Raw genomic sequence first — 17,585 nt, 5'->3', positions numbered from 1 at the left:
CCAAACCCACCTCGTAGTATCTTCCAACTTAATTTACTTTTCCCCCTTCCCACTGCTGTTTCTCTGGCTCATTCTTTCAACAAATGCTTTAACAAATATTCGAGCACTTATTATAGGCGGGGCAATTTGCTAAGCACCGCGGACAGGCCCCTGGGACATGCGGCCAGGAGTCACCAGAGGGAGGCCCGAGAGCTGCGCACACGAACAGGTTTGACTTGCGCCTTGATGAAAGCCCCCTGTGGTTCGCCAGTGCCCACAGGGTGAGGTTAAAGTTCAGAACTCGATGATCAAGGCTCTCGCCCCCACAGTAGCCGCACCACCCGGCACCTCTAGCTCCGGTCCAAAGAGAAACCCGCCACTCTGCCTCTACTACTGCGGTGTGCTCAGCAGATAACGCCCGCCGCGCATTGTCTAAGGGCCAACTCCTCCGCATCCTTCCGACGCGGACTTCGGACGCGGGACTCCTCTGCTGGCCGCTCCTCTCCCCCGCAGCGCTCTCTCCGCTTGCAAAGGAATGCTCCTTGCCCGGGGCATAACAGCGAAGACACCCCGCGTGCAGCGGATCCGCGTGTCCGGGGCTAGCTCACTCCCCGGCGTCCGGCACCTCTCAGTTTGCGAACCCGGACTCAGGCCCCGCCCCGTCCGGCGTGCGCGGCCCCGCGGCTTCGGCGCGCTCTCGGCCCGCGCCATCTTGGCTTCAGATCGAGCGTAGGGAGTGCGCGGCCGCGGCGGTGAGAGCCGGAGCCCTGCGGGGCGGGGGCGCCTGGAGGTGCGAGGAGGAGAGGGGAGGCCGGGTGCTGGGCCTCTGCGGTGGCCAGTGGCGGTGGGGACCGCGGAGCCCGGCCTCTCGCGGCCCCGACGCCAGGGGTGGCCCGAGCAGCCGTTGGCGTCAAGCCTCTGCTTCCCAGTGTCTGAGGGACCCTAGGTTGGGGGGGATCGACCCTAGAATCTCTGGATGAGAGAGCGGTGCCCGACCCTGTCTTCGGGGTCCAGGAGTTGGGGAGGGGATCGTTTCTGTCTTTGAGGAGCTTTTGGATGAGGGCTCTTGGCTCCGTTTGGTGGAGTATGGGGTGTGGGGGGCGGGGTGGGGGGTGCTTGGCCCTGATTTCTGGGAGCACGAAGTGAGGCGCCTTTGCCCTGTCGCCCCGTGGGGAGCCCAGGGTGAGGAGCACTCAGCCTTGTGCTTAGGGATTCTTGGGTGAGGGCCTGGATCCAGTCCCCAGGAACCCCAGATGAGGAAGGTTCATTCCCAGTGCCAGGGAGCTAGAGATGGAGGGGCTTGGCCGGTGTTCAGGGTCGGTGGAGGGTTATGGCCCCGTCCAGAGGACTGGGGTACATCCCCCGCTAGGGGGAGGCAGGCATGACCCCTTGTCCTGGGGATCAGGGGTTTAAGGTCCCATTTCTGGGAAATCTGGGCGGAGCAGCGCCCTAGGGAGGCAGGGTGGGGTGGCCTGGGACACAGTGCCCACCATCCTCTGACTTCCCTGCAGCAGGGCAGCGAGGCGGACACGACAGCAGGCTGGATGGAGCACTATCGGAAAGCTGGCTCTGTGGAACTCCCCGCACCTTCCCCGATGCCCCAGCTGCCTCCTGATACCCTGGAGATGCGGGTTCGAGCCGGCAGCAAGATCCGCAACCTCTTGGGCCTGGCGCTGGAGCGGCTGGAGGGCGGCAGCGCTCGCCACGTGGTATTCTCAGGCTCTGGCCGCGCTGCAGGCAAGGCTGTCAGCTGTGCTGAGATTGTTAAACGGCGGGTACCAGGCTTGTACCAGCTTACCAAGCTGCGCTTCCTGCAGACCGAGGACAGCTGGGTGCCTACCTCACCTGACACGGGTCTGGATCCCCTCACGGTCCGCAGCCATGTGCCTGCAGTGTGGGTGCTGCTGAGCCGAGACCCCCTGGACCCCAATGAGTATGGCTACCAGCCCCCTGGGGCACCCCCTGACCTCGGGCCCACACCTGCCTCCAGCTGTGGCCCTCAGCCTAGAAGAAGGGCTCGAGATACCCGGTTCTGAGGACCTGTGGGCAAGCTGTTGTCTAGACTGAGTGTCTAGGATGGCTGTACTTTTGAGAAGCCTCTAACTGCTCAAGGTCTCCAACAAAACTTGAGTTTACGAAAGTGGGCCTCCTTATCCTGCTTCCCCTTCCCTCTGGCTCCTGGAAAGGGACTTTTGTGAAGAGTGACAGGTGTGGAGTCTCTGCCGGGTTCTAGATTGCTTAAGAAGCAACATCCTAAGTCAGTGTGTAGGTCAACTTGCCACAGCATAAATAAAATACAATATTATGTAGAGAAAGAAGAAGGGTTACTTTGCCTTCTACATACAGTGCCTCTCATCTGTCTTCTGACAGAGATCCAAGGAGTGAGTTAGGAAATAAAGGCTCTGTCTGTTTGTCTGATGAACCTCTGCTTGGCCTGCTGTTGGAAGTGGGATTAAGGGAGTGGGAGTTCCTGCCCTTGACCCCCAGGAGCTCCCAGTCTAGAGACAAGAAAAGTAGGTTCAGATGGGTGCTGGGACTGAAGATGCAGCCTCAAACAGTAACCTGACTGTCTAGATCCCTGGGTAGCTGTCTGCTTCCTGTTTGGGGCTGGTTGAAGGACTCTGCATTTTTCTCCACCTGCAGCATAGAGACATACCTCATTTTGTTGCACGCAGATATTACATTTCTTACATAAGAAGTGAAGTTTTGTGGCAAGCCTGCATTGAACAAGTCTGGCAATGCCATTTTTCCAATAGTGTTCATTTCGTGTCTCTGTCACATTTTGGTAATTCTCAAATATCTCAAACTTTAATTATTATTATATTTGTTATAGTGATCTATGATGTTACTACTGTAACTTAGTGAAAGCTCAAATGATGGTTAGCATTTTTTAGCAATAAAATATTTTAAAATTAAGGTATGTATGTAGATTGTTTTTTAGCCACAATTCTGTCACACTCATAATAGACTACAGTATAGGGCTTCCCTGGTGGCTCAGAGGTTAAAGCCTCTGCCTCCAATGCGGGAGACCCGGGTTCGATCCCTGGGTCGGGAAGATCCCCTGGAGAAGGAAATGGTAACCCACTCCAGAATTCTTGCCTGGAGAATCCCATGGACGGAGAAACCTGGTAGGCTACAGTCCACGGGGTCACAAAGAGTCGGACACGACTGAGTGACTTCACTTCACTTCATAGGGTAAACATAACTTTTTTAAGCACTTGGAAACCAGTAAACTTCTGTGGCTCGCACTATAGAGATCTTCCTTTTATTGAGGTGGTCTGGAACTGAACCCAAAATGTCTCTGAGGTATGCGTGTATTACAGTATAGTGGTTGAGATCATGGCCTTGGTCACCAGACTGTCTGGATTTGAATCCTGGTTCTGCCACTTACTAGGAAGTTACTGCTCTGTGCTTTAGTGTTCTCATCCATAGAACAAGATGTCATACTTGCCTGTAGGATTGTTATGAGGATTAAATGTAGAAATATACATATGATTCTTAAATATCACCTGGGCCTGTATACCCTCAGCTCTCCATATCTGTGGATGTAGAACTCGTGGATACAAACGGCTGATTGTACTCCACCTTTTTATTTAAGGGACTTGAGTATTTTGGTAAAAAAAATCCATGGGGGATCCTAGAGCCAGTTCCCTGAGGATACCGAGGGATGACTGTAAATGTTCATTGCCCGCATTATGAATGAGTCAGCTTACAAACATGTTTTTTCCTTAAAAACATAAGCTCAATTCCACATTCCCCCTTCAGTTCTCATCCTTGTACCCCTAGCGGTTCCTCTTCTGTCTCACCTTGGCTGTAGGCTCAGGTTCACCAGGGACAGGTCAGAAGCATAAGGAAAGGTGAAGATTGCAGTGGTAGCCAGGAGGCTGAGGGGACCAGAGCAGGATCGTGGCAGTGGTGGACTCAGTAAGGAGCTGAGCAAATCGGGTGTTCCACTGGAGTTTATGTTCTCCATTGTGTCCACAGCTTGGGTGTCCAATCACTAGGAAAGCACAAAGGGTGGACTCTTCTGGGACCATGTAGCAGGATGGGCACAGCAGTTGGAGGGTGTTGAAGTGATGTCTGGCTGAGTCCAGGCAGGTGGGGTTGAAATATTGGGAGAGATGGAGTTAAGGGACTGGAGGCCTCAATAAGGGCTTAGAGCAGGCATGAGGGGACCACAGGACCAGCAGGCTGTGGTCAAAACTTGGAACACTGCATCTTTTTCTTGCCCAGAGTGGAGGGGTGAGAGATTCAGGGCATACTAGATAAGACAGAAAAACCCTCTGCAGCTTCCCAGCTGGGCCTCTCAACTGCAGAAGGTCATGAAGCATCTAATACCGTCCTAATGGCTGTGGTCCTGACTCAGTGTCTGGCTACCAGCAACTGCCTGATTTACTCTCTATGTCTAATTCACGTTTTTTGCTCCTGCTCAGCTTCTGCATATCACCATTTCTCTGAACATCTCTACTTGCATGTCCTTTACCATCAACAGTCCCCTGTGTATCATTGGTCCCCAGAGATTTGGGACCAGGCTTCTTGCAGACTATTGATCTTTGGCTCAGCATCCCATCTTGATCCAGTGTGTGGCGGCCAGGGTGGAAAGAGAATGTGAACTAAGCGTGGTGACTATGTTGAGGGAGTGATCCAGTTAGGCAGCATCATAGGCTCTGGGACTCGAAGGATGAACTCCCCACCGGGCAGCTCCTCATTAAGGCACTACCTGGGGTCTTGATGATGGCAGGGGGAATGTGGAGAGAAACTGAGCTGCAGTCAAAATCCCTTGAGAAGAACAGGATCTGCCACTACTTGGAGAGTCAGAAGATAGGACACAGGCTTGGGGAGCAACGGCTAGTGAATCTGGGGCCTTTTCCCTCCTTGGCCACTGCGGGGGCCCAAGTGAGTCCTACCAGAGGAATGGCAGGGAGGGAGCCAGAGAGAGGCCTTCAGAATCAAGGAGTCTCATTCTGAGTTAGCCACAATCCTGCATCTCCATGCCTTTCCCTACTGGCTTCCCCCATCAGCCTACAAACTAGTCTCTGCTAATTTATTAAAAATAAACAAATAAAACTCTCTGTATCCCAGAATCATCTCTTTCCTCCCATCACAATAGTTTGATTGTGAAAAGAAAAAGATGCAGCGTTCCAAGTTTTGACCACAGCCTGCTGGTCCTGTGGTCCCCTCATGCCTGCTCTAAGCCCTTATTGAGGCCTCCAGTCCCCTAACTCCATTCTCTGACCAAGCTTAGGAGGGAGGGAGCATAAGTACTACGTACATTTGCCAATTCAATTTCTTCTCACTTTCTCCTTCAGTTCAGTCGCTCAGTGCTCAGTCGTGTCCAACTCTTTGCAACCCCATGAATTGCAGCACGCCAGGCCTCCCTGTCCATCACCAACTCTGAGCGTCTTCCTCCATAATCTCTTAGAAAAGGTAATGCTATGCTATGCTATGCTAAGTCACTTCAGGCGTGTCCGACTCTGTGCAACCCCATAGGCGGCAGCCCACCAGGCTCCCCTGTCCCTGGGGTTCTCCAGGCAAGAACACTGGAGTGGGGTGCCATTTCCTTCTCCAGTGTATGAAAGTGAAAAGTGAAAGTGAAGTCGCTCAGTTGTGTCTGACGCTTAGCGACCCCATGGACTACAGCCTACCAGGCTCCTCCATCCATGGGATTTTCCAGGCAAGAGTACTGGAGTGGGGTGCCATTGCCTTCTCCGAGAAAAGGTAATACCTTGGCACAAAAGGTAGGGAAGTAGAGATAGCTTTTTCAACAAACTATTGTGATGGGAGGAGAGAGATGATTCTGGGATACAGAGAGTTTTACTTGTTTATTTTTAATAAATTAGCAGAGACTAGTTTGTAGGCTGATGGGGGAAGCCAGTAGGGAAAGGCATGGAGATGCAGGATTGTGGCTAACTCAGAATGAGACTCCTGGGGGCGATGAGAGGGAATGGGTCTTAGAGTGGGGAGGCACGGGCCTCGCAAAGGGCAGAGGAGAGATGTCTGCCTGTAGCAGGAGGGACAGAGTTGAGGATGGCTATGCATGCAGGTGGGTATAGAGGTAAAGGTGAGACACGGAGTTCAGAGTTCAGAGGCTTCTAATCTCAAAGCAGAAGTCCAGCTCTGCTGCTGAGAGTGGAGCAAGGAGGCTGGTAGAGAGTTGTTTCAACTGGGGAAGGCAGCTAATGAGGTATAGGAGGATGACCAGGCAGAGCCAGAAGCCCAGATGAGCTTGTACAAGCCCCATGAACTGGTAATATCATCAGTCAGAGTGCACTCCAGCAGCACCCACAGGCCAAGTGAAGACTCAGGGGAAGCAGGAATAGTGAGACTGGCAAGACAGTGTATGTGAAGAAGGTCCAAGGAATCCAACCTAGGTTGGGAAAGAAGTGAAGCTAGCAAGGGGCAGGGGTCAGTGGCCTAGAGGTCCTTATAAAAACGGGGTGGAGTGAGGTAGACTATGTGAGAGAAGTGGGACAGAGTATTGTATGCTTCCCTGGTGGCTCAGAGGGTAAAGCATCTGCCTGCAATGCAGGAGACCCAGGTTTGATACCTGGGTCAGGAAGATCCCCTGGAGAAGGAAATGGCAACCCACGCCAGTATTCTTGCCTGGAGAATCCCATGGACGGAGGAGCCTGGTGGGCTACAGACCACAGGGTTGAAAACAGTTGGACACAACTGAGCGACTTCACTTTCAGTTTCATCATAGTGGTACCAGTTTCTAGGGCACCCATAACAAAGGGCCACCAACTGGGTGGCTTAGAACAACAGAACTGTTCTGTCTCACAGTTTTGGAGACTAGAAGCCCCAAATCAAGGTGTCAGAGTTGTTTCCCTCTGAAACCTGCCTGGGAATCCTTCCTTAATGCTTCCTAGCTTCCAGTGTGCCAGCAGTCTTTGGTCCTGGCTTTTGGCTGCTTTACTCCAGTCATCCGTCTTCACATCCGTCTTCACATTTACTCTAGACACATCCGTCTTCCCTTTGTGTCTGTTTCTGTCTCCAAATTTCTCCTTTTTATAAGGACACCAGTCATATTTGACTAGGGCCCATCCCAATGGCCTCATTTTAACTTACCTCTGTAAAGGTCCTATTTTCAAATAAGGTCACATTGTGAGGTACTAAGGGTTAGGACTCCAACATAATGGAGGGATGCAATTCAACACTTCATAGTAGCCAAAGGATGAAATGAAATCAGTGAGTTTGAGAGTTTTAGGAACTGGCAGGATTTGATAGTAGGCATGAGAGTAGATACCTGGTGGTCTAGAGGGAAAGTCACTGAAGATGAGGTTGAGGAATTGAAGAGGCTGGGGAGGGCGATCATGGGTATGTTGAGGAGGTGGGACCATCCAGGATAGAATGTGCTGAGCATTCTCACTACCTGCCTGAGAGATGGCATGCACAGTGAGTACCCTTGAAGTGGGGACTTCAGAACAATATGACTGGAGGAGCTATCAGTTCAGTTCAGTTCAGTTCAGTCACTCAGTCGCGTCCGACTCTTTGCAACCCCATGAATCACAGCACGCCAGCCTCCCTGTCCATCACCAGCTCCCGGAGTTCACTCAGACTCATGTCCATCGAGTCAGTGATGCCATCCAGCCATCTCATCCTCTGTTGTCCCCTTCTCCTCCTGCCCCCAATCCCTCCCAGCATCAGAGTCTTTTCCAATGAGTCAACTCTTCGCATGAGGTGGCCAAAGTACTGGAGTTTCAGCTTTAGCATCATTCCTTCCAAAGAAATCCCAGGGTTGATCTCCTTCAGAATGGACTGGTTGGATCTCCTTGCAGTCCAAGGGACTCTCAAGAGTCTTCAGGGCTTCTCCAGTGGCTCAGTGGAAAAGAATCTGCCTGCAATGCAAGAGACACAGGAAGCACAGGTTTGATCCCTGGGTCAAGAAGGTCCCCTGGAGGAGGGCATGGCAACCCACTCCAGTAGTCTTGCCTGGAGAATCCCACGGACAGAGGAGCCTGGCGGGCTACAGTCCATGGGGTTGCAAAGAGTTGAACACAACTGAATACAACATGACTTAGCTTGCAGATGTGTTTTAATCCCAAGATCCTAATTTAGCCCTCCATCCAGGAGTCTTGGAAGTAAGATGGACTTTGACTCAGTCCCCTTGGACCCTGGGCTCTGGCCACACTAACTCCCTACTCTTCCCACTTGTCATGAGATTTTTCTGCTTCTGAGCCTTTGGTCTTGATTCTGAGCCTTTGGTGTTGCCATTCTTTCTGCTTAGAGCTCATCAAGATTTTTCAAAGGACACCAGTGTCACTCCCTGTTCAGAGCCTAGCTCCTCACTCCCCACCATTTGCCTGGAGCTCCAGGATCAGCCCCGGTTTGACAGAACATAACCACTCCCAACCAGCCCATTCTAAAGGAGATCAGTCCTGGGTGTTCTTTGGAAGGAATGATGCTAAAGCTGAAACTCCAGTACTTTGGCCACCTCATGTGAAGAGTTGACTCATTGGAAAAGACCCTGATGCTGGGACGGATTGGGGGCAGGAGGAGAAGGGGACGACAGAGGATGAGATGGCTGGATGGCATCACCAACTTGATGGACGTGAGTTTGAGTGAACTCCAGGAGTTGGTGATGGACACGGAGGCCTGGCGTGCTGTGATTCATGGGGTCGCAAAGAGTCGGACACGACTGAGCCACTGAACTGAACTGAACCACTCCCAGGTAATGTCTGGCTGCACTTTTGAGTGTGTCCACAAGATGGCATCATTTGCGAAGGAATAGTGCATTTCTTCCGTTTGCAGAATCTGTGCAGTTAGGACACAGAGAGGGTAGTCAAGGCCTGAAATTTGGCCTTCCATAGGATTAGTGACCTCTCAGGGCTTCCCAGGTGGCACTAGTGGTAAAGAATCCGCTTGCCAATGCAGAAGACATAAGAAACTTGGGTTTGATCCCTGAGTCAGAAAGATCTCCTGGAGGAGGGCATGGCAACTCACTCCAGTATTCTTGCCTGGAGAATCCCCATGGACATCCCCAGAGGAGTCTGGAGGGCTACAGTCCATAGGGACGCAAAGAGTCAGACACGACTGAAGCGACCTAGCACAGGCTTAGTGACTTCTCAGTTATTCAACAAATAGCTAATTATCACTCATAATGTGACAAATATAGTCACTGGGCTTGGAAGCTCCAGCCCCATAAGGGCTATAAGTCATATATATCAGTGATTTCATTATTGGTGTGATGAGTATAGAAATTAGGCAAGTTCATTAGACTTCAGGAGTTCAGAGTCCCTCATCCAGTCTTTAGGAATAGGCAAAGCTTCAAAGAGAAGGAGGTAGTGCATATGTAGGATCTCGAATAAGAGCTATGACTATCCTGAGAGTCCAGTGGTTAAGACTCCATGGTTCCAGTGCATGGGATGCAGGTTTGATCCCTGGTTGGGGAACTAAGATCCTATATGGCATGTAGCATGGCCCCCCAAAAAAGCTGGAAGAAGAGTGGAAAGGACGTTCTGTGTAAAGGGCAGGAATGAGCTAAGGCATAGAAGTGAGAAGAGCATAGAAATGATCACTGGACTGTGAAATTCAAAGCAGGGAGTATGAGGAATGAGGCTAGAGATGGGTGGGAGCCAGACTGGAAAGGCCCAAGTGCCTGGCTGAGGAGCTTGCACGCTTTCTTGAGAGTGATGGAGAGTCTCTGAAGGGTGAAGAGGAGGGAGTGGTGGGGGATACTTGACTGCTGTTTCAGAGAGACTTCTGGCTGCCGCAGGGTGGAAAGTGGACTCAGGGCACAGGGCAGAGTGAGCAGTGAGGAGGCTGCTGCAGGGATCCAGGGGAGATGGTGACACCAAAATTATGGCTGGAGAAGGCCCTGGAGAAGCCCTGCCCAGGTTGCAAGAACTTTCAAGGCTTGGCACTTTGAAAGGGTTCTTGTCCCTAGGCAGCCTCTCCCCCACCATTTGAGCCACCTCAGTCCTTCTGTTCTGGAGACTCCTTCAGGCTCTGTTCTAGCTCCTCGGGTTATTCTTGCCAGAACTGCAGGTCTCTGTCAGTTTCCACGTGGAGGCCACAATGTCCTCGGTCCCTCTTTGTTGGTGTATCTGTGGCCTTCAGCTCTGCTTAGACCTCAGCCTCTTGAAGGTGATCCCTTCATGCACTCTCTTCTCTGACTCCAGATGGGAGTGTGACTGAGGGGTCTCCTCCACCAGGGAACCAGGGTGAGCACTGCTCCCTTGCTGTCATGCCCCCTCCACCAGAGTTCATGTGTGCACACACAAGTGAGTGTGCGAAGTGCCTGTGTGCGTGTGTACTGTCGGCAGGACTGATGCTGAGAAAAGGACATCAGCGTCCCTGGAAAGCAGAGGGGCCTCACCTGAGGAAAGGTCGGGAGGTCGGGAAGTACAGGGGGAGTGTTTGGGGAGCAGGGTGAGAGGGAATGTTGTTAGCAGGGTCTGGCAGGGACAAGTCAGTGCCTGTGAGATTGGGCCCAGAGCCATTCCTGTGTACTGCAAGCCAGGGGGCGTCACAGCCAGGTTTTGAGCAGGGACTGGAAGAGTCACCTTCATTCATGGTCTCATGAATATGCACGGAAACCTGTTGAATTATGCAGATAGAAAGGATGTAGATGTATATGCAAATTCAGCGCTGCCCTCCCTGTTTCTATGGAAACCAGAGAATAGCAAGGGGATGGGGGGTCCAAACCCTGGAGAGACCAGGCTGGAGAGACTGGAGACCGGGAGACTCTCCTCTGTCACCTGCTTTCCACATGCCTGCTGCTGACCTCACTCTCTGCCTCATTCTCTCTTTGTCCCCCTTTGCGTTGCCCTCTCTCCATTGCTCTGCCTCTCTGGATCTTTCTGTCTGTCTCCCCATCATCTTCATTTCTACTTCTCCCTCCTGTTTTTCTTTTCCATCTCCCTAGTCTCTGAGTGTCTGTCTATGTCTGTATATTGTTGACACTGTGTCATGGTTCCTCTGAGACTCGAAGACAGTTTTTTCTGACTCTGTGTCTTGCCTAATCTTGGTCTCTGTGTCTTTAATTCCCTAGCTCTCCCTCCTTCTGCATCTCCCTATCTCTGTGTCTCTGACTCACATCTTATTTCTCCATATCTCTATTTTTGTGTCTGACTCTGATTGTGTCTATTTCTTGGTCTCTCTCCCAAGGTTCTCTCTCTCTTCTCTTGTGCTCTGCCTCTCGGAATCCCTTATCCCAGTGCTTGTCTCCATCTGATGGGAAAGACAGGAAACTGCACATCTGTCCTTGCCTGATGGGATGCTCTAGCCCTGGCCCAGCTGCCAACATGTTCAAGGATTCCTCGGCTCTCTCCCCACATAAATGCCTGTTTTTGGTCTGGCCCCTGTCACAGTGTTGGCACAGGATCCCCGTGACAGACCCAGGCTGGCTGCCAGGACATCAGGGCTCCCAGCCTGTGCCTGCTGTGTGACCCTGCCTGGTGTGTCTCCCTCTCTGGATCTGTAGCTCCAGCTCCCGCTCCACGAAGCTGGTGGGCACCTTGAGACAATGATGCACTGGGAATAGGGAATTGACCTCAACCCTGGCCCTCTTCCCAAGGGTTGACATGAGGGGCCTGGCGGGGACCCAGGTATGGGGGCATCTGGGACTAGTTGAGACCAATCCTGGCCCCCAGAGAAGATTCCTTGCTGAGCCACAGAATCAAACAGCAGCCTTTCCACAGCCTACTCATGGTTCTGCCTGCTGCAGCCTCAGCCATCCAGTTCCCTGTTTGGGGTCCTTTGTATCCCCCTCCTCCATTTGGTTTATGTTTCTAGAACACCTATTTCATGCATGCCTTCTGCCTTCACAGGTCCACAGTGATCAAAAGTGACATCTAGACTTTTTGTCTCCCCCAACCCTCCCAAGAAGGAACTCTTTGGTCCAAGTGAAGAACCTAGACTCTTCAACCCCCACAGTTTCCTATCCTTGGTAGCCTAAGTTTGGGGGTGCAGAAGTCACAGATCAAGGTTGAGACAGAGACATGCCTCTATACAGGATTCGGGATGGGCTATGGGAAGCTAAGAACAAGACTTGGGGGTGAGGGTGGACGAGAGTGTTTTGAGGGCAGGTAGACCAGTCCATGGGGAAGGAAGTGGCAACCCACTCCAGTATTCTTGTCTGGGAAATCTCATGGACAGAGGAGCCTGGCGGGCTACAGTCCATGGGGTTGCAAAGAGTCAGACACGACTTAGAGACTAAACCTGCACAAACCACCTCCACGTTGAAGTGGAGGGCTTCCCCTTTTGGTCCTGGGCTCTGGGGAGGTTGCCTTACCTCCACACAGGCCCTGAATACGGGGGATCTGGCTTGAGCCCAGGTGTGGGGGCGGCTAGCGCAGTCAGGGCAAGTCCCCTCTCCTCCAAGAGGCTGCCAGACTGAGCCCCCAATCCTGCCCCTCCAGAAAGGATACAGACATAATCGCTCTTCCCACCAACTGTGATTCACCCATGTTCAGGCCCAGGCGTGATCCTGCTGCTGGGAATTCCGTGTTTGAATTAAAAACCTCCCGGACACCCCACCTCCGTCGGCCTGGGCTGGTTGTATCAACATGGGTTGGAGCAGAGTCAACCAGGGCTGTCTGGACAGAGCTGGTTGTGGGGAGAGGACAAGAGAGAGAAAGGTGGACAAAGACTGAGAGAAACAGTGATATAGATGGCCAGATGGAGAGAAAGACCAACAGACAGAGGAGGAGACATGGATGGGGAGAAAGCCCAAGCCAGACGGGGCTCTAGTACCCACTAGGTTGGTGCCGGATCACTAGACTGGATTATCTCATTTCACTGAATCTCCACAACAGTCCTAGGTGTTAGGCGCGATTCTGATTCCATTTCACTCCTCGGGTAATTGAGACACCAAGACAGTAAGTCACTTGCCTGAGGCCACAAGGCCAGTAAGTGATGGAGTAGGTATTTGACGGGGCTTTCCTGATGGCTCAGCAGTAAAGAATCTACCGGCCAATGCAAGAGACTCAGGTTCGATCCCTGGGTTGAAAGACACCCGTGGGGAAGGAAATGGCTACCCACTCCAGTGTTCTTGCCTGGAGAATCCCATGGACAGAGGAACCTGGTGGGCATCAGTCCATGGGGTCGCAAAAGAGTTGGACACAACTCAGCGACTAAAACAAAAACAAGGTGTTTGATCCCTTTGGTCTCCCTGAAGAGCCAAGGAGTGAGGCAGACCTAGAGACCGAGGGGGAGACAGATTCCCACGGCAGCACTCCCAGGGAATTTGGGAATCCTGAAATCGCCAGACAGCTGTGTAGGAGGAGGGCCTTCCCATCAGACCAGCAAACATGTGGCTTCCTGACCTTGTTGTCAGAGACATGAGGGCAGGGAGAGGGGGGAAGGGGAACTCCATAGAACCGAGTGGACCTCCCTCCTTCCTGCCACCCTGGGGTGCAGCCTGTCCTGGCCCTGCTTCAGATTCGGCCCAGCCGACACCCGGCTTTGGTGGGGCCCAGGTTGGAAGACTCATTCTTTCTTTCCCACACCCTTGTGGAACACCTCTAGTTGAGAGGCACTTCTGCCCCACGTCTCCTCCTCTCTCCTTCCTTTCCCTATCAAGAAACCCTTCCCATGGTCTTCCTTCAGCACCCTAGGATAGCTTCTGCAATAAGGGACCCAGATTTGAAATGGGGGATGCTTTGATATGGGGATCAGCCTAGTATACACTGAGGTTGTCTGAGCACAGAAAGGAGGTCCCTGCAGGCTGGCTTTGGGGGCCTTCTGGTTAGAGGCCCCTGGTTTGTGGAGGAGGGTCATCAGCCCAGCTGGTGGGGTCCTAGAGAGCCGAGCTGTCAGCAGCAGAGAGGATCTGGCAAGAAGAAAACCAGGAGCCAGCCTGGGGGAGCCGGGGAGTCGGCGTTATGGTTTCTAATGTCTTAGCCCTGGTTTTAATTACCCTCGGGGTCCCCAAGGGTCCCAGACTGTTTCAGGCTCCCAAGCTCAAGGCGGGCTCAGGACCCTCCTGGGAAGTCCAGGGGCACAGGGATGGCAGTCTGGAGGTGGGGGAGCTTTTTCATCCTCTTCTTCCCCTGGCCCTGGCTGAGAGAGGTGCTGCCAGACCAAGCAGGGCTCTGGGGACAACGGGGAGGCTGGGGAAGGGGTCCCACCCTCTGCTCACAGGCCTCTGTATCAGCGAACTCCAGAGCACCAGCTTGGCCCCGCTGGCCTCCCCTGACTCCTGGCTGCTAAAGCCCAGGGCTCTTTCTTGGCTTCACCAGGCTCCTTTTTGGTCCTGTGACAACCCTGCCTCCTGGCTGTCCTTCTCCCTCTGGGGCTACCACCCTTTCTCTGCTCTCTCTGTCTTTTAATCATGCTTCCCAAGGTTTCAGCCTCAATTTTCTCCTCCCCTCCCCCTCATCACTGCCTTTCCCTGCTCCCTGGTCTACCCTGCCTGCTTCCAGCACCTTCATAGTGCCCAGGTCAGTCTGAGATGAATGTCCGTGCAGCCGACACGTGCTGGCATAGAGAGTAGGGGAGCTGTGGACAGGGACTGCACCCGCCAGCAACCCACCCTCTCTCAAGTTCTCTGCTCTCCCCATCCACACCCCTGCTGGCCACCATCCCACAGGCCCTTCCACGGGCCACATCAAGCCCCATCCCCTCTCCAGCCCTGTGGAAAGCACCATCATCTCCCAGCCACATACCAAAAACCTGGGAGTCCTCTGTGCTTCAGTAGACAAATGTTCCTCTGGGCTTAGCACACAATAGGTGCTAATAAATGACTGTTGAGGTGAATTTAATTCAGTTTTCTCTCTTGAACTCCCCTGCTGCCTCTGTCTGTTTCCCTGGGATTTGGTGTCTCTGGCATTCAGTCTCCAAATCTCTAATCCTGTTCTATCTTCTGAATCATCACAGTTGAGTTTCTGGGGGGAAAGTGGGGCCTCTTTTCTCCCCTTTCCCTCTGCCCCAGGGAATCACAGGCTGTCCAGGAATGGAGCTTCGGGAGATGAAGGGAGGGAGCTGGTCTTGGGGCCACATGGCCCTCTGGTTTGGAAATCCCAGCCCTCTTTCTTATCTTGGAGGCACCTCTACAGCAGCAGAGATCAAGGGCAGACTCTGGGCTGGCACTCCAGGGGGACAATCCTTAAAGACGTGTGCCTCCCCTGTGAAGAAGGGGAGGGGAGGGGGATCAGGGCCCATGGGGGTGGGTGTTTCTGAGCAGGGAATTAGTTTCATGCACATTTTTTGCAACACAAGAGGAAATCTGCATCTGTGATTGTGCAAGTCTGTTGCTCTTGCTCCCACCTTCCAACACACAGAGCGGCTAACCCCTAGTTGCCCTGTCCTCTTCTGTCCCTCTCTCCCCACCCGCTCTGGATCCTCTCCCCAATCCCTGACCATCTACTTCTCTTTCCAGATAGCCCAGAGCCTAGGATCACCTGGGCCTCGGGACCTCGGGAGAAGAGACCCTGGACACTAAGTGTCTGGGGATCCTGCTCTCTGTGTATAGGGCAACGGGTGGGGAGGGGGTGCGGTTCCCTCTAGTGGTAATGGGAGCAGCTGAAGAAGATGAATCTGAGTGCCCATGCTCCCTGCCTCCTCCAAAGCCCGGCATTCTCTCTTCTGCCCCATGGCCCTGCCCCTAATCAGGATGGAGGTTTCTCTCCCACTGGTCACTGCTAACACCTCCTCCCTAGCTGCCCCACCTCCAGTCTTAGACCTTCTTGCCATCCTCTTCCTGGCAGGCTCAACTTTCCCACTAGAAGGCAAATCTGGGTCTGTTCCTCACCTACTTTATGCCTTTTCAGGCCTGTGTGGCCTTGGCACCAGAGGTGCTTCAGGATGTGGTCTCTGAGCCACTCAGAAAACCTCATTCTGCCTTCGAGGTCTCTGCTCAACCCCCTACTGAATACCAAACCCTGTTTCCCATCCCTGGAGGTTGTGACCCATCCAGACAGGCTCTCTCTCCTGTGTCCTGGGACTCTACTTCCCCAGTTCCTGCTTGCATCAGTCATTCACTCACTCATTCGACATTTATTTAGCTCTGCTTCCCATGGTAGGAGCATCTGTTCTTCCCATGTAGGAGCTCTAGGTGCCTGGAGATGGCGGCCATAGGGCCACCCTCATGGAGCTCACAGGTGCCATCCAAGTAGATAGGTAGTGGAACATAGCGCTCACTACTCTAGGGGAAAAGAGTGTGGCCTTTTGGGGAAGGGCAGAGGGGCTTATCCAGGCTTCTTTTAGGTGACATGTAGGCTGTCGCTCCTTCCCCGAGGGGCCTATGGAGTCAGACTCAGCACTCTTACATGGACAGACTTAACACTTACCTATTTTATTTAGTATTCATCTTCCCCGACTAGAATGTGAATCTCATGAGGCCAGGAGATTTTTAAACATCTTTTTTATTTTTTAAAGGCAAAAAGTAAACAATAAAGTGCGCACATCTTAAGATCACAACTTAAATTCTGACATACGCATGTATGCTCTTGGAAACCTCCCTGCCCTCCCTAGCCCCCCTCAACTCCCAGCAAAGGTAACTGCAATTCTGGCTTCTCTCACTGTAAATCAGCTTTGCCTTGAGCTTTATAGAAGTGAAATCATTCAATACATACTCCTTCCTGTTTGGTTCTTGTTTCCCCGCCCCCTTGCTCAATGTTTTGGTTGTGAGCTTTATCCATTTTTGTTGTGTGTAGCTATAGTTGGTCCTTTTCCATTGTTGGAACTCTATCACAATCTATTCATTCACTTAGTGGTTTCCAGCTTGAGGCTATAATGAATAAACTGCAGAGAACATTCTTGGTAAATATGCACAATAATTTCCTTTGGCTATACATCTAGGAGTGGAATTGCTGGGTCATGGGATATACATATGTTTAGCTTAGAAGATCCCACCAAACAGTGTTCCAAAGTGGTTGAACCAACTTATATACCCACCAGCAGCGTGTGGAGTTTTAGTTGCTCCACAGCCTTGAGAGGGAAGAAATTTTCATCTGGTTGGTTCACTACTGTCTTCTCACTTAAGTCAATGCCTGGTATATACTAAGTGTTCAATACATATTTATTGACTGCCTTATGGATGGAGGAACCATCAGCACTGCTGGGGTCCTGTTCTGGCTCTGGTACTAACTTGCTGTGTGACTCTGGGCAGATGACTCTCCCTCTCTGAGCGGATTCCCTGTCTGTGCCATCAAGAGAGGGATACTGGGGGCTTTGCCTTCAGTACCAGCTGCATGTTGTGAAAGCTGGACACCTGTTCATTCGTTTACTCCGCTCGTATTGATTGACATCTTATTATCTCCTGGGGTGGCGGAGGTGTGATCTGTGACATGCTGCTGTCGACCTCTTTTAGGGCAGCCAAGACCAGGTCACTGCCCATCCTGTCCTAGAGACTGCTCCTCCTCCCTGTGTCCAGCCCTGACCCCAGGGGGAGGGGGTCTGGACCGAGCTTGCGGATGGAAAATGTGATTAATAATCAAAAAAACATCCAAGAGGAAGAGACCAGGAAAACAACTCAGGGAAGGCTTCTCGCCCAGGGGAGGGGGGCCATGTCCTGGGCCTCGGGACAGCGCCGGCCACTCTCCCGCCGCCCTTTCTGGGAAGCTGCCATAGGAGTGGATGATTTTAGCCAAAAGTGAAAAAAAAAAGTCACCCTAATTATTCATGAAAAAAGATGCCCCCTTCAATGTGAATGACACTTCCTC

General features: G+C 52.3%; 1 protein-coding gene across 4 annotated transcripts; it reads left to right on the top strand.

Annotated features, from left to right (window-relative positions):
- Positions 1–688: 688 nt before the first annotated feature.
- RPP25L (ribonuclease P/MRP subunit p25 like) lies at positions 689–2,895 on the top strand. 4 transcript variants are annotated; one of them, XM_005210317.5, is made up of 2 exons: positions 689–731; positions 1,494–2,895. In XM_005210317.5, exon 2 carries the CDS (start codon positions 1,524–1,526, stop codon positions 2,013–2,015), a length of 492 nt encoding a protein of 163 aa, XP_005210374.1. In that variant the 5' UTR covers positions 689–731; positions 1,494–1,523; the 3' UTR covers positions 2,016–2,895.
- The last annotated feature ends 14,690 nt before the right edge of the window (positions 2,896–17,585 follow it).

The sequence above is a fragment of the Bos taurus genome, chromosome 8 (assembly GCF_002263795.3).
Source record: "Bos taurus isolate L1 Dominette 01449 registration number 42190680 breed Hereford chromosome 8, ARS-UCD2.0, whole genome shotgun sequence".
NCBI lineage: Eukaryota > Metazoa > Chordata > Mammalia > Artiodactyla > Bovidae > Bos > Bos taurus.
The sequence above is the reverse complement of the archived record's forward strand: the minus strand, read 5'-3'. Positions and strand labels throughout refer to the sequence as shown.